General features: G+C 38.7%; 1 protein-coding gene and 1 non-coding gene across 5 annotated transcripts in view; one reads left to right on the top strand and one right to left on the bottom strand.

Annotated features, from left to right (window-relative positions):
* The window catches only part of PALLD (palladin, cytoskeletal associated protein), a 436,926-nt gene that overhangs the window by 236,536 nt on the left and 186,495 nt on the right, over positions 1-13,895 (bottom strand). For all 4 annotated transcript variants that reach the window (XM_025384605.1, XM_025384606.1, XM_025384604.1 and 1 more), the window contains 5 exons: positions 11,897-11,963; positions 10,207-10,312; positions 7,677-7,751; positions 2,508-2,649; positions 1,962-1,985 (listed from right to left, as the gene is read on the bottom strand). In XM_025384605.1, the coding sequence (XP_025240390.1) occupies positions 1,962-1,985; positions 2,508-2,649; positions 7,677-7,751; positions 10,207-10,312; positions 11,897-11,963 (414 nt within the window). The remainder of the gene's footprint in view (positions 1-1,961; positions 1,986-2,507; positions 2,650-7,676; positions 7,752-10,206; positions 10,313-11,896; positions 11,964-13,895) is intronic.
* On the top strand, positions 6,525-6,633 carry LOC112625523. Its single transcript, XR_003119618.1, has one exon. It is a non-coding gene; the product is annotated as a U6 spliceosomal RNA (small nuclear RNA).

The following is a 13,895-nucleotide window of genomic DNA, read 5'->3' as shown; positions in this document are numbered from 1 at the left end:
TAACTGAAACAGAAGTAGTATGTGTAGGGTAAGTGAGGAGGACGCAGGGCACAGGGTAGATGTGAAAGAGAAGGACTGTGTGTAGGGTAAGTGATGAGGATGCAGGGCGGGGGGTAGATCTGAAACAGAAGGAGTGTGTGTAGGGTAAGTGAGGAGGACACAGGGCGTGGGGTAGGTGTGAAACAGAAGGAGTGTGTGTAGGGTAAGTGATGAGGATGCAGGGCTCAGTGGAGATGTTTCCTTCCTCCCTCCTCATCCAAATTTATTCTTCCTTAGCCAGTATATTCTGAGTGTTTTCGATTTTCAAATATACACATACTGAAAACTAAGCTGCTCAGTTTCTAACCAATGTTTTGACTTTGCAGATGACAGTTTGTGATTTTCCAACCTACATTTGATAAGTCATCATCACCTATGTGCATGATGACAACGTATAACAACACAATGAAAAGAGAGTTACAGGAGTTCACTCTGAATCCAAAACGCAATGTCAAAGGCTGCCTTAAGTCATGCTAGCAGTAACATTTTTACAATTTTTGGCTCAAAATTTTAGTCTTATTTATACACAAAGCATTAAAAGACATAAATTGCTTTATAGGTTTGTTTCATATAATAAGCTATTTCTTGTAGATAAAAGATATTTGGTTCCTACTTTTATATCTACCTATCTATCTAAAGTTGTTTAAAACAGCAAACGCACAAGATGTGCCCTAACTCCCTACAGGATTCCCATATTAGCTCATGCAGCAGATTTAATCTCAGAAAATCCATGTATCAGAAAAGTAGTATTATGCAATTTTATTCTAAGACATTTCACAGACAAAATATGCAGTTGTATATTTCCAGTCTGGAAAGTGACTACACTGTTTGATGTGATGACTGACACATTAAGTGGGGTGACTTGCCCTGCTTGTAATTCATGACAGGAGGGCAGATCAATTCCAGTTGTTCCCTAAGGATGCTACTCAGCCTCCCTCAAGCTTTGGATCCTAACAGGGTCAAACTCTGCTTTTAAAGATCCAGTACACAGACGTGAGAGGTTCAGGGACTGACTGCAGTAATCTGACCTGCAGTGGCCCACAGAGAACTTTCCAGTTCCCCCAAGAAGAGTCAGAGCAAGGTCATGGCTCCTAAGACACATGTGGCAAGATCCGCTCGACACTGAAGCAGAGGAACAAACAGGAGAAACAGGAAAATGACTTGTTTTTCTACCCTTTGTTCAGAAATAAGTGAAACTGTGACTCTGCTGATGGGAAAAATACAAAAGTAAATAATCTTGCGGAGGACATACGATGTAGTACCTAGACAAAAATTTGTTTCCTTTACAAACACTGTTTCAGTCCACGAGGAACCATAAACATGCAATATATCTGAGGCAGGGAACAGCTGGATCACATAGCACTGTGATCTGTTCAAACGACCTGATAATTAAGAGTGATCTGGGGGCAAGATGACTTTCTTTATGCTTGCAGAATAGTAAAAGTTTATGGTTCAGAGCACATAAATGAGAAATGCCTGGGGGTCCATTTTGCTTACCTCTTTGAGCTGCTCTCATTTGAGACACATTTCTAAGCTGGGGTTGTTAGTGGGTTCTGATCAGTACAAACATGCAGTAGATTGTCCTTCTCTACTGGAATTTTAGGAGGATGTTTTTTCATCATCAGCTTAGTTTGCTTTCTGAGCCTAAAAGACTGTATTTTAAAAAGCCTGAAGTCACTGAGCTTGACCTTCTTGTCTGAATGGAACTTAATGTTTTGCTAATAAAGACACTGATGTAAAATGCAGTGTACAGACTCCATGATAAAGAAGATATTGTCTTTAAGGGGGTTTCACATTTCCAGGGAACCACAAAAACATTGTTTTGCTTACGGCTTTAAGATAGAAACAAAGAACTATTGAGACCCAAAAGATACATTATCCGCTCTCTCTCCCACCAAAAAAACCCCTAAAAATATTCTTACCAGGTTCAGCTGTAGATCTAGGTTCTGTTAGCCGCATGAAAAAAATAAATTAGAACAAAGTATTAGAATGGGATTCCATTAATAAAAAAAACCTACTTCTTCCTTTCCATTACCTTATCTAGGACATGACTGAAGAAATGTTACAATCAAACTCCATCATACAAAAGATATAAAGTGATAGATTAGTTTATATTTCTATAAAACATAGAAACTCAAATTCCTGTATCAACTTACACTAGGACATTTTTCCAACTGCAGTTCATAGATGGGCTCTAGGAGCCTTGTGAACCTCCTAAAATTATTGATGCAAATTTGAGTCCAAATGTATACATGCATTTTTTAAGAAGAAAGAATATGTCACTTTCATTAGAGTTTCAAGGGGGTCACAGTTTCCATTACTGGATTTCAACACACTGTAGATTATCTAATCTTGCCACTCTTTGAAAATAGAGATCAATTCATCTCAATGACTTAGCCCTTCTTGGTCTTCTTGAAGCTGGAGAGAATAAAATGGTCAGACTTCGGGACATGGGCACTTCTCCTTACTTTTCTGTAGAATTCGGAAATCTGGAGAGTCTTGGATTTCACTCCCTTGCCGAAACCACTGGACCTGCAGAGGGGGTGCCCCTCGGACCCGGCACTCCAGAACCACCACCTGGCCTTCCGCCACAGCTGTGTTTTGAAGTTCCTGAAATTCAAGGAAAATGTACCCCATCAGACTTTGGTGCATTTTTAAGCAATTTCACAACACAGAAGAAAAATTCCAAATCCTAGACAAAACAGATACAAACACAAAATGCAAAACTTGTATCATAAAATAATTAGTACTGACTCAGGTAAGGATAAACACCTTTGAACCCACTGATTATCAGCTTTTCACCCTCTCCAAGTCATAAAATGAGTAAAGTTTACCAAAGTCCTGCACAGCTTTCTGGCCTGTCTGCGAATTTGCACTGACTGCTCTGCATTTATGGAATTTGATGGTAACCACTGTTAACTTTCTTTATCTACATTTAAGAGGAAGCGGGTGGAATGTGAATTTCTTGAAACAATCACACTCTAAATAAAAGTAGATTCTTATGAAAACCAGACAAGAAGAGAAAAAAGACATGCATTTGTTTTCACATGCCTCAGCCTTTTCATGTACCACCTCTGCCCGACTAGTTTCCGATGTTGAGTTTATTAAGCTAAGGGGTTTCTGTATTTTCTCATTTTGAGATTCTGAGTAAAGTAATGAAACATGCTGCACTTCTTCCTTATTGACTTTCATTTCCTCCTTCTTGGCTCCTGCCTTTGTTGTCCCTCACCGCACTCCAACTCCAGACCAATAAATCTTTACAATCCAACAGATTAGAAATTAATTTGGCTTTACAGATACAAAAAGGTAAAGCTTTTATACTTGTTCTTAAATATCAGGACATTAATATTTCCCTCACATATATCTTCTCTGTACCCTTCTTCTCCAGAATTAACTAGCAATAAGGGCCCTTTAAACTTTCTTACTATTTAAACTTCTGACTATAGAATATTGGATCTAGGCCAGGCGTGGTGGCTCACACCTGTAATTCTAGCTCTTTGGGAGGCCGAGGCGGGTGGATCACCTAAGGTCAGGAGTTCGAGACCAGCCTGACCAACATGGTAAAACCATGTCTCTACTAAAAATACAAAAATCAGCTGGGCGTGGTGGCAGGCACCTGTAATCCCAGCTACTGGGGGAGGCTGAGACAGGAGAATCACTTGAACTCAGGAGGCAGAGGTTGCAGTGAGCCAAGATCACACCACTGCACTTCAGCCTGGGTGACAGAGCAAGACTCCATCTCAAAAAAAGAATATTGGATCAAATGTGGGGTGTAGGACTCTCAAAATAACTCAAACATAATTTACCCATATATAGACTAAAAGCAAACAAATTCACATTAGGAAGTGTGAATTTTTTTGTTTGTTTGTTTGTATGCATGTGTGCTAAAATTATCTGATGGGACAACAAATGATGTTCTGGGAAAACCAATTCTGTCACCAATGTCCTGCAGTAAGTGTGCTAAAACCCTGAGGAAATTCTAAAAGCCTATGACGTTGGCAGAAGAACTATAAAAGTCTAATGTGAAGTCTGAGAAGACATTTGATAAACATTTTGGTAGTTAACTAGAATGTCTTTAAGTGAAAAGGTTTAGATGATCAACTATTTCTGACTTCATTCTTTCTTCCTTCTTATATTTAAATGGAGAAAATCTCTGGTTTTAAATAGTATTTTTGTTTCTTTGTGACCGGGTCCATAGAATAGCTAATTTATTAGATCAAAACAGGGTAAATGTCACTTATGGGGTCCAGCTTCTATGGGTTAACCTATTAAATGTCTCTAGGCTTGTCCAGGAAGCTGTTCAGGATAGACTACAAATGGCACTGAAATATTTTTCATGCTTCAGCTTTGAGGCACCAAAAGAGACTTTGATTTATTCCTAAGATTATACTTTTTTTTTCAGTGTCAGAAAGTCAGAGATGTAGGAAATGGGTAGATGTCAAGCAACTTAAGCAGTCAAAGCTCCACAGTTATTCCAGGATTGCCATTTGGATCCTCCTGGAGCTAACATTTTTATCTTGGCAAAAGCCATGGCTAAACATAGTAAGCCATTAGGAGAACCTTCGGGAACATAACAAGGAGTCCCAAAGGAGACTGAGTGCCAGTCTTTACAGGATGCTCATGGCAACCTGGATCATCTACTTTGTGTAGTATCTTGGAGCCCTGGGGGTTTCAGGATCCATATAAGGGCCCCTCTTGCCATACCATCAAGTCCGCCTGACACTGTGCTTCCTTGGAGGGGTCTATTTGGGGAGAAATGTCACATGTACGTCCATACTACCCACAGTCCTGTGGTCCACAACCCACCAATCTGCCAGGTGGTCTGCAGGCAGGAGCACTGGCTCTGCCTGCAACCAGCTGTGAGACCTAGGACCTACGAATCTTTTCCAGAGTAGCATGAGAAAACAGATGGAGGCAACCCTTGGACTGTGAAAGCCAGCGCACCTGCCATTGATTGTCATCATCATGCCTAAGAGAAAGCCCAATGAAGGTGCTGTGAGTGACAAAGTAAAGGCTAGTTTGATTTACAGAGATCAGCAGGATTATTTTCTAAACCTACCCCTCCAAAACCAGAGACCAGGCCTAAGAAGGACCCTGCAAATCAGAGACAGAAGCTGCCTAAAGTGAGAAAGGGAAAAGCAGATGCATCAAGGAAGGGAACAGCCCTGCAGAAGAGAGATGTTCCATGGTCCAGACACAGAAAGTGGAAGGCTGGAGAAGTGGCTCTGAGCTTCCCGTGGCTCTGAGCTTCCCGTGGCTCTGAGCTTCCGTGGCTCTGAGCTTCCCATGGCTCTGAGCTTCCAGTGAATTGACAGTTTGAGAGTTCTTAAAAATCAACCTATATGAAAAACAGAGTTTTGGTTTACTTCTCTTTAAAGTTGTGCTGTTAGCACAAAGAATGCTTCATGGTTTTCTTTTGGGGAAAGGGGAAAGACCACTAATAGAATGACTATGTTGCAGGAGCTGGACTGCAAGGGAGGAAACAGGATTTTGTACTTAGTATTTGAGAGTTCCTCTTGGTGCCCAGGAGGAATTCCATAACATCTACACATGCCAGACCCATGCGGGAAAGCCCAGTAGTGAAAGAAAGTAAAACTTCGCATCCTTTCTTCCTTCCCTTGTGCCACTAGCATGGACTTTATTTATTTAAACCAAGAGGCGTGTTGGGCCCTGGCACCCCCAAATCAACTGTATCTTGGTTACCAATACATCGGGCAACACACCCTTTTCTGGTGATGACCTTGGGAAGCTGCTTCTGCAAAACTCTTAAACTACATTCTAAATGTGGAGTGTCCACCCCTCTGTAAACATGTTCTGTTCTTAACATCAAAGGAAGACTTCATTGGTTATCAGATTGACATAGTTTTAGGCAGGGTTTTACATGACTTCTTTTCTAGCAGCCTAGCTAGGAGGGTAGTTTCCAAGTCGTTACCACTTGTTAACATTTGTTGCCTGTGCCCAACTGGAAATACTGTAACTGCTTATGAAAAGATATTTTATAAAGCTTGGATTCAACCAACTGAAGGGAAAAAAATCATTCCTTAAATGGAGATTACAAAAATGCTTTTCTTTTCTGCCTCACAAAAGTTTTATAGATTTGCTTTCACATTTGTCTTTACTAGGAATTGTTTGTTGTGAAAAGTATGAGGTAGGAGTCCAACTGGATACTTTTTCACCTCTGCTGAAGAATCAATTCTTTCTCCAGTGATTTGCAAGTTTCTGTAAGTGTTCAGTATCTCTGTGGCCTCTACTCTGATTTCACATCAATTTCTCTAGCCTCATACCAGGACCATACTGCCCTAATTACTATCCCTTTAAAACGTCTTGCTATCTCATAGGACAAATCCCACTCCTTCCTAACACTACCTTATTTTCCTTCCTCAGGTGTATCCTAGCTATTCTTAGCCATTGTTTTTCCTCCATACAACTTTTCGAATTAGGTTGCTAAATTCTACGTCAAACAAACAATTAAAAACCAGGAACCTGTGCTTGCTTTGGCAGCACATATATACTAAAATTGGGATGATACAGAGAAGCTGAGCATGGCCTCTGCACAAGGATGACACGCAAATTCGTGAAGCGTTCCATATTTTTAAATGTGGCTCATATACACCATGGGATACTATGCAGACATAAAAAAGAATGAGTTCATGTCCTTTGCAGGGACATGGATGAAGCCAGAAACCATCATTCTTAGCAAACTAACACAGGAACAGTAAACCAAACACTGCATGTTCTTACTTATAAGTGGGAGTTGAACAATGAGAACACATGGACACAGGGAGGGGAACATCACACACCTGGGGCTTGTCTGGGGGTGGGGGACAAGGGGAGGGAGAGCATTAGGACAAACACCTAATGCATGCAGGGCTTAAAACCTAGATGACAGGTTGATAGGCGCAGCAAACCACCATGGCACATGCATACCTATGTAACAGACCAGCATGTTCTGCATGTGTATCCCAGAATTTAAAGTAAAAACAAAACAAAACAAAACAAAAATACCCAGGAAGCTGTTGGAATTGTAGCTCCCTGATTAAATACAGATTAATCAGGGAGTCATGACTTTATAGTCTGTCGGTCTGCAAGCATGGCACATGTCTCCATTTATTTGGGCCTTTTAAAATGTCTTTTAATAAAGTTTTATAATTTTCTCTAAAAAAAAGGAAGGAAAAAGGAAGAGAAGAAATGCTATATGGAACCATTTCTGACTTGAGAGGCTGACCAATGAAACGGATGCCATTCAGCCTGGCAATGCAAATTCTGGACTCGACAAATGGAAAATTAGTCAGTTTTTCTGAATTTCTATGAAACTTGCTAGATTTCCCAAGCAATTTCCTACACAGCAGTGTTTTTGTTTTTGTTTTTGTTTTTTTAATCTTTTTTCTACCTGTCTTGGCTTGCCCACTAGATTTTAGGCTCTATCAGGTTCCTGCTCACATCTCTCAGAACCCATCACAAGATTATAGTCACATGGCAGTTGTTCAACAAATATCTATTTAATCCCACAGGTAACCATGGTAATCAGCCTACTGATCTGTTCTTTTTAATTTTTAAAGATTGCTACATGAAGCCACATGTAAATGAAATTGAAGGACCAAAGCAAACACAGAGAATGAGACTTCCAGATGTCAGACCTTTGTAAAAACAGGAGGAAAGTAGGCAGTGGTGGCTCCATCAGGTCGGCAGAGATATGAAGTTGGACTGTGAACCTGCAAAAGCAGAGACACATGGATCAAATTCTAAATACATAAATCGCCTAAAAGATGGGCTGAAGAAACCTTTCATTATGGGGATCGCCCCACTTGAATGAAACGAGTGAATGAAAGTATCGCCATACATCATTTTACTTGTCTACTCTTACAGTACAGACGTTGTTCCACTTCCTCATCTCACATCTGTTACTCTTCTCTGTTCAAAAGGATATTCAAGGTAAAAGTTCCCTGGGTCCTTGGGGATCCATGAGTTTTTAAATGCTATTACCAAATGGATTTCTGTGTGTGGGACTTCCACATGGGTCTTTTTAAAACTTCTTGTAGACATTGTATTTTATTTTTAAATACAGTTTGGATTCAATGCATAAAAGCCATTGGCTATCGGCAGTGGAGGGTAAATTATCAAACATCTACCTATCCTTATTTAACTTGTACTCTTTTTTGATATAGGGATTATGAGAAAGGAGAGAAAAGAAATTTTTTTTTATTGATGTGCAAAAAACAAAGGTACTAAAATACCTATTGAATGACATTCATCTCTGGAGAAATATTATAAGGATTTCAGAGTAGTGAATGGAAAATATTTCTTTGTGAACTATCACTTATTTTTCAATAATCTGGATTTATTCACGTATGGAAGCTGTTGTTAGCTTCTTAACCCAAGATGATGGTGATCCGGTATCGTGTGTCTAAATATGCCACGGGACATCATGAAGAATTTTGGCAGAGCTGTAGAGATGCTAGGATGGTAATGGAGCTTATTCATTACCCCTGGAAGACTTTACTGGCCTGTGATTCAAGAGGTTTCACTTTTCACTGTCTTTTTATGTCCCAAGAATATGTGAACACTCTTGTAGTATTAATTATAGTATTGTATTTTAGTATAATTATACTAAATTAATATAAATAAATATAATTATATTATAGTATAATTAATTATAGTATTAATATTTCCTCTATGCCAGGGACTGTTCCAAGTGTCATATGAAGATAAACTCACTCGATCTTCAGGACAAACTTGTGAGATACACGGTGTTATCATCTTCATTTTACAGATGAAAACACTAGGCTTGAAGGGTTACATTATTTGCTTAAGGTTCCTCTGTTAGGAAGTGGTAGAACTGGGATTCAAACCCAGGCAGTCTGGTTCCAGAGCACTACTTGACGTCACATTGCCTGCAGTAAGAAACTGAAGGAGTTTCTCTGGGCGCTTCATTCTCCCAACTATAAACATGGGGTAAACTACCTTCCATTCCATGTCTTCACAGAATTTAATCCATTTAAAAATACACTCTTTACATTACTATGGTATTTACATATCTAGATGTGTATGTATCTATTTCCTAGGCTTCTGTCTTACATGTAAATATATTCTATCACATTCATCCCATTTGGGAATGGGGTGGGTGACATTTTTTTCCTGTCATGAAATGCCTAGCACAGTACTAAGCACTCAATAAATATTTATCAGTATTTAAACATCAAATACCAATAAATGTCCATTGATTTAATCAAATATTTCTATAAATTCCACTCTGGTTAAGGGGTTTAAAGGAAATATGTACTCTATATGCTATCTCTGAGTAACTGATACTGGTTGATTCAAGTTTATGGACCCAAATGTCTTCTCTCTACTGTTTGTATTTTCCACGTATCGATAGAACATATTGGCCTCTATAGTGGCTGAAACACCCCTGAGCATTCAATAGGTAAAAAAGGCTGAAGGAGGACATGGTGATACTTGTAAGACATACTCATTACTTAGGAATGAGTTTACATTTCTAGACTGTGGGAGAAAACCTTTCTGTGAGTGCTGTCTTTGAACATACTCATTAAATCATGATTTAGAGACATCCAGATGTAATTTTTTTAACTTTTTTTTTTAAAGTTCATATTGTTTGTGTTTGCAAAGTAAACTCATTACAATTACTTTCCAGTAGTTTATATTAGTGTTCTTTGAGGGCTATAGCAGTCTTACAATAAAATAAAAGCAAGATCAAAAAGCATGGTGAAGTCAAGGAATTTGAGTTGTTTTTTCTCATTTGTTTAGCTTTTAGGAGTGGGAAAGCTTTTTGTTGGTATGCAGACTTGTCTTTTAATTTGTAATGAGCTAATAAATTTGGCTAAATGAAAGAGCATATACATGTGAGGGAATAATCAAATAGTTACAGCTAAAACAGATACCATTTTATCAGGTTATTAGCTGTTAGAGAAAGAAGTTCCCAATGGAAATGCAAATGTTGACTAATTGGTGGTGTGGCTTTGGTTAAAGGTATTTTTACTGAACTGAAAGGAGAAACCCTACCTACAATTTTCTTTGCTCCGAATTTTGTGTCTACTCAGAAAATATTTCAAGGGAGTATACTAGTTAGAATCAAAGTCATATTCTTAAAATCCACAAGTTTGCTGATGAGTTCGACCCCTTATGGGCTCTGGCTCAAGGCATACTTACCGGTTGCACAGGGACAGATAATGGTTGAATCACAGCTGTGGTCACCCCTGTCTTTGGAGATGATGATCCTATTGTCAAGGAAACAGAAGTTGTTTTCTTTTGAGCTCTGGAAAATAGGAAGGTGAGTGTTTAGTCAGATTTTTTGTTTTGTTTTGTTTTGCTTTTTTAGCAGAAATAATTCCTTGAAACATTTGAACAGAAAAGCTAGGTTTCTTTTTGCATACTCAACCCACTTCAACTGTAATTGCTTCCACAATGGGAATGCATAACCAACAGCTAGAATAGCTGCAGTCAGTATATGCATGTACCTTATAGACATTTAGCAAAATCAATACACGAGTAAAAGAAAAGTAGCTTGATGTAACTGAGACACTGCTGAAGATGCTAACATATTAAACTTGAAAATCCTAAGAGAAAATACTTGGAAAAAAATCCAATCTTTATTAATAAGCAGAGATTTGAAATATTTAGGGTTAGGGTCCTATATTTAACTCAAAGTTTTGGTTGTCCATTTTAAGTCTAGCAGCTGTTCTTTGTTCTGGTTTCTAATTTTGTTGCGGGTATCTTGGAATTTTTGTGTTCTCTTAGTGCATATAAGTTAGTGAGGTATTCACAGAAGATTAAGAAGAGTTGGTTTCTAGGCCTAGCTTTGCCAAGTAGCTGGCTGTGAAATCTGAAGCAAGCCATGTAACTTCACTAAACTTGAGCTCCTTATCAAAAATCAGGGGTGGTCAAATAATCTTATAAGGTCCTTTTAGCATCACTGATTATTTGATGCTGAATGGATATAATTTTTATGTACATACTAGCAGATAAAAGAAATTTATTAGAACAGACTCAATATTTATGGAGTTTTCCATAATACAAATTTCTGGTAGATTTTATTTTTGCCAAATAATTAAGATATTAACATTTTAATAATTGGTATGTCTTTGTAGGAATAACTAAGTTTTGTGAATTTCAGATACAAGATCTAAATAAAAATAGATTGTATCCAAAGGAAAACCTACTTCTGGCCTAATTAGATATTTTCCAACTTGCATAAACAAACTGGTCCTCACATTTTAGTAATGATTTAACTGATTTTCTCTTAACGTGACTTCTCTTTCCATACATTTAGACTAAGTTAGATGGCTGTCTTTGAAACTAACATTGCATACGGTAAAATTCTGGCATATCAATGACGAAATGCAGACTTCAAAGTTCAAATTTACAAGTTAAAAATTGTGTTGGGGCTGGACATGGTGGCTTGTGCCTATAATCCCTCCCAACAGTTCGGGAGACTGAGGCAGGAGGATCGCTTGAGTCCAAGAGTTCCAGATGAGCCTGGACAACATAGTGAGACCCTGTCTCTACCAAAAAACAAAAAAAGATTAGTCAGGTATGGTGGTGTATGCCTATAATCCCAGTTACTTGGGAGGCTAAAGTGGGAGGACCACTTGAGCCTGGGAGGTCAAGGCTTCAGTGAGCCATGTCGCACCACTGTACTTCAACCTGGGTGACAGAGTGAGACCCTGTCTCAAAAAAAAAAAAAAAAAAAAAAAAAAATTGTGTCCCAACCTCAGTATTTGGTCTCTGATTAACATCAGTTGATTTTTTTCTTCAAAGCACAGCAAGCATGGTTTCATACCCCAACCATTCTGTTGCCATTCTTTGTTTCCAGATAATAGATGGAATTGTAGGCACTTACTGTGGCATAGCTCCAGCTTTTGATTTGAAAGCTAAACTTTCACTGTCGGAATCTGTTGAACTGGCACCTGGGAAAGTATTAAAGATAATGGTAAAGTTAAGATATCAGTGTTATCTATAATAATTGCAAAGAATTATATTTCCCTTAAATAAAACAACATACAAAGTCTTTTTGACCAAAACACACAATAAAATAGAGTGATTCAGGCTCAGACCATTTTTTATTTGTACTGTTTCTTCAGAAACTCATTTTAAAAAAGTACTACTATAAATAGCTTTCTTCAAAGCAATATACTTTTAATGGCAGATTTATTATTAGTTTCATTTTTATCACCGTGGTCATCACAACCGTACTTTTAAATGGCTATAAACTATGAAATAAAGATGTGTGTGTGTCTGTGTGAAGAACACCCATGCTTTTAAACTGTAACCTTCTCCAGAGATTGCAGGGTAAGGACTGATAATGTCTTTATTACTCATTAATCAGAAGATGCTTTCTGGCTCCTGGGTAAAACTGAATATGACAGCGGTTCTGTTCTTGAATAAGAGGGCCTTTGATTTTGGATCATGCCTTCCCAAATTCATTTGTATTATTACTGTTCTTAAATAAAGGGTCAACTTACTAGATTTTTAGTCAAAAGGTAAACTGCAGTCAGATTTTGATGTTTACATATTTCATGTCAAGAGATTTTAGGCAACAGACTTAAAAAATTGCAATGGTTCGAAGTATATTCTTAATGTTTCCAAGATACATATAACTTGGGTCATTTATATTCTTTTATATAATAATACATGCTTATAGGAAAATAACCATAGAGCACAGAATCGTGCAGCCTAATAGTAAAGATCAGTGGGTACCTTCCTAAATGCCATTCCCAAATACCACATTAAGTCTGATGTGTATTATTCCTGATAAGTCTTTTTTTTTTTTTTTTTTTTTTGAGACAGAATCTTGCTCTCTCACCCAGGCTGGAGTGCAGTGGCACAATCTTGGCTCACTGCAACCTCTGCCTCCTGGGTTCAAGCGATTCTCCTGCCTTCTGAGTGGCTGGGATTACAGGTATGTGCCACCATGCCCTGCTAATTTTCGTACTTTTTTTTTTTAGTAGGGATGGGGTTTCACCATGTTGGCCAGCCTGGTCTCCAACTCCTGACCTCAAGTGATCCGCCCACCTTGGCCTCCCAAAGTGCTGCGATTACAGGTGTGAGCCACCGCACATGGCCCAGATAAGTTTAATACAGCATATCAACATATTTACATTTATGTACATATTTATACAAATGGATTCACATGACATGTTCACTTGGCATTTGGCCACTTTTGCCTATCAGTGGATTTAGAATACATACGTTCACTGTGTTCTCTTGTACAGCTGCCTGGTATTCCTTCCAGTGACTCTACTGTGATATGTTTGTCAGTCTTTTATTGACATTGAAAACAGCCATGTTTAGGTAACTCTGCTGGAATGTTTGCTGTCCCTGCCTACTTATTTCTGTGTCTACCATCCAGTGTAGGCTTTCTTCGCCTGGGGCCTGGACTACCATAAACCATTCTTGTCTTCCCATCTCCTTCTTCTCAAATTCATCGTTGCCCTCCCTGTGTCGGATAGATTTTCCTAGAGCACGCCGTCCCTGTTAAAAATGAGATGACTAGAGTCTCTACTCAGTAACATAAAAAACCCCAAATTTGTCATTTAATGACCCTCATGATTTCCAACTTCATTTTCTACCTCTATTTGCCAGAACTTCTTGGACTTTCAAGTTATGTAACCCTAATTCAGAGAGCTGAGTCCACCTGCACACCTATGGTGTGCACTCCATAAGGGGGATACGCAGTGAAGACACACACACACACACACCCCACCACACACCACACCCCCCGACACACATCACATCCATACTCATCCTGTCACACACACACACACACACACACTCGACATCCATACTCACCCCACCACACATACACCCCCCACCACACACCACACCCCCCACATATCACA

Source organism: Theropithecus gelada, chromosome 5 (genome assembly GCF_003255815.1).
Source record: "Theropithecus gelada isolate Dixy chromosome 5, Tgel_1.0, whole genome shotgun sequence".
NCBI classification, from domain to species: Eukaryota; Metazoa; Chordata; class Mammalia; order Primates; family Cercopithecidae; genus Theropithecus; species Theropithecus gelada.
This window is presented reverse-complemented; position numbering and strand designations above follow the sequence as displayed.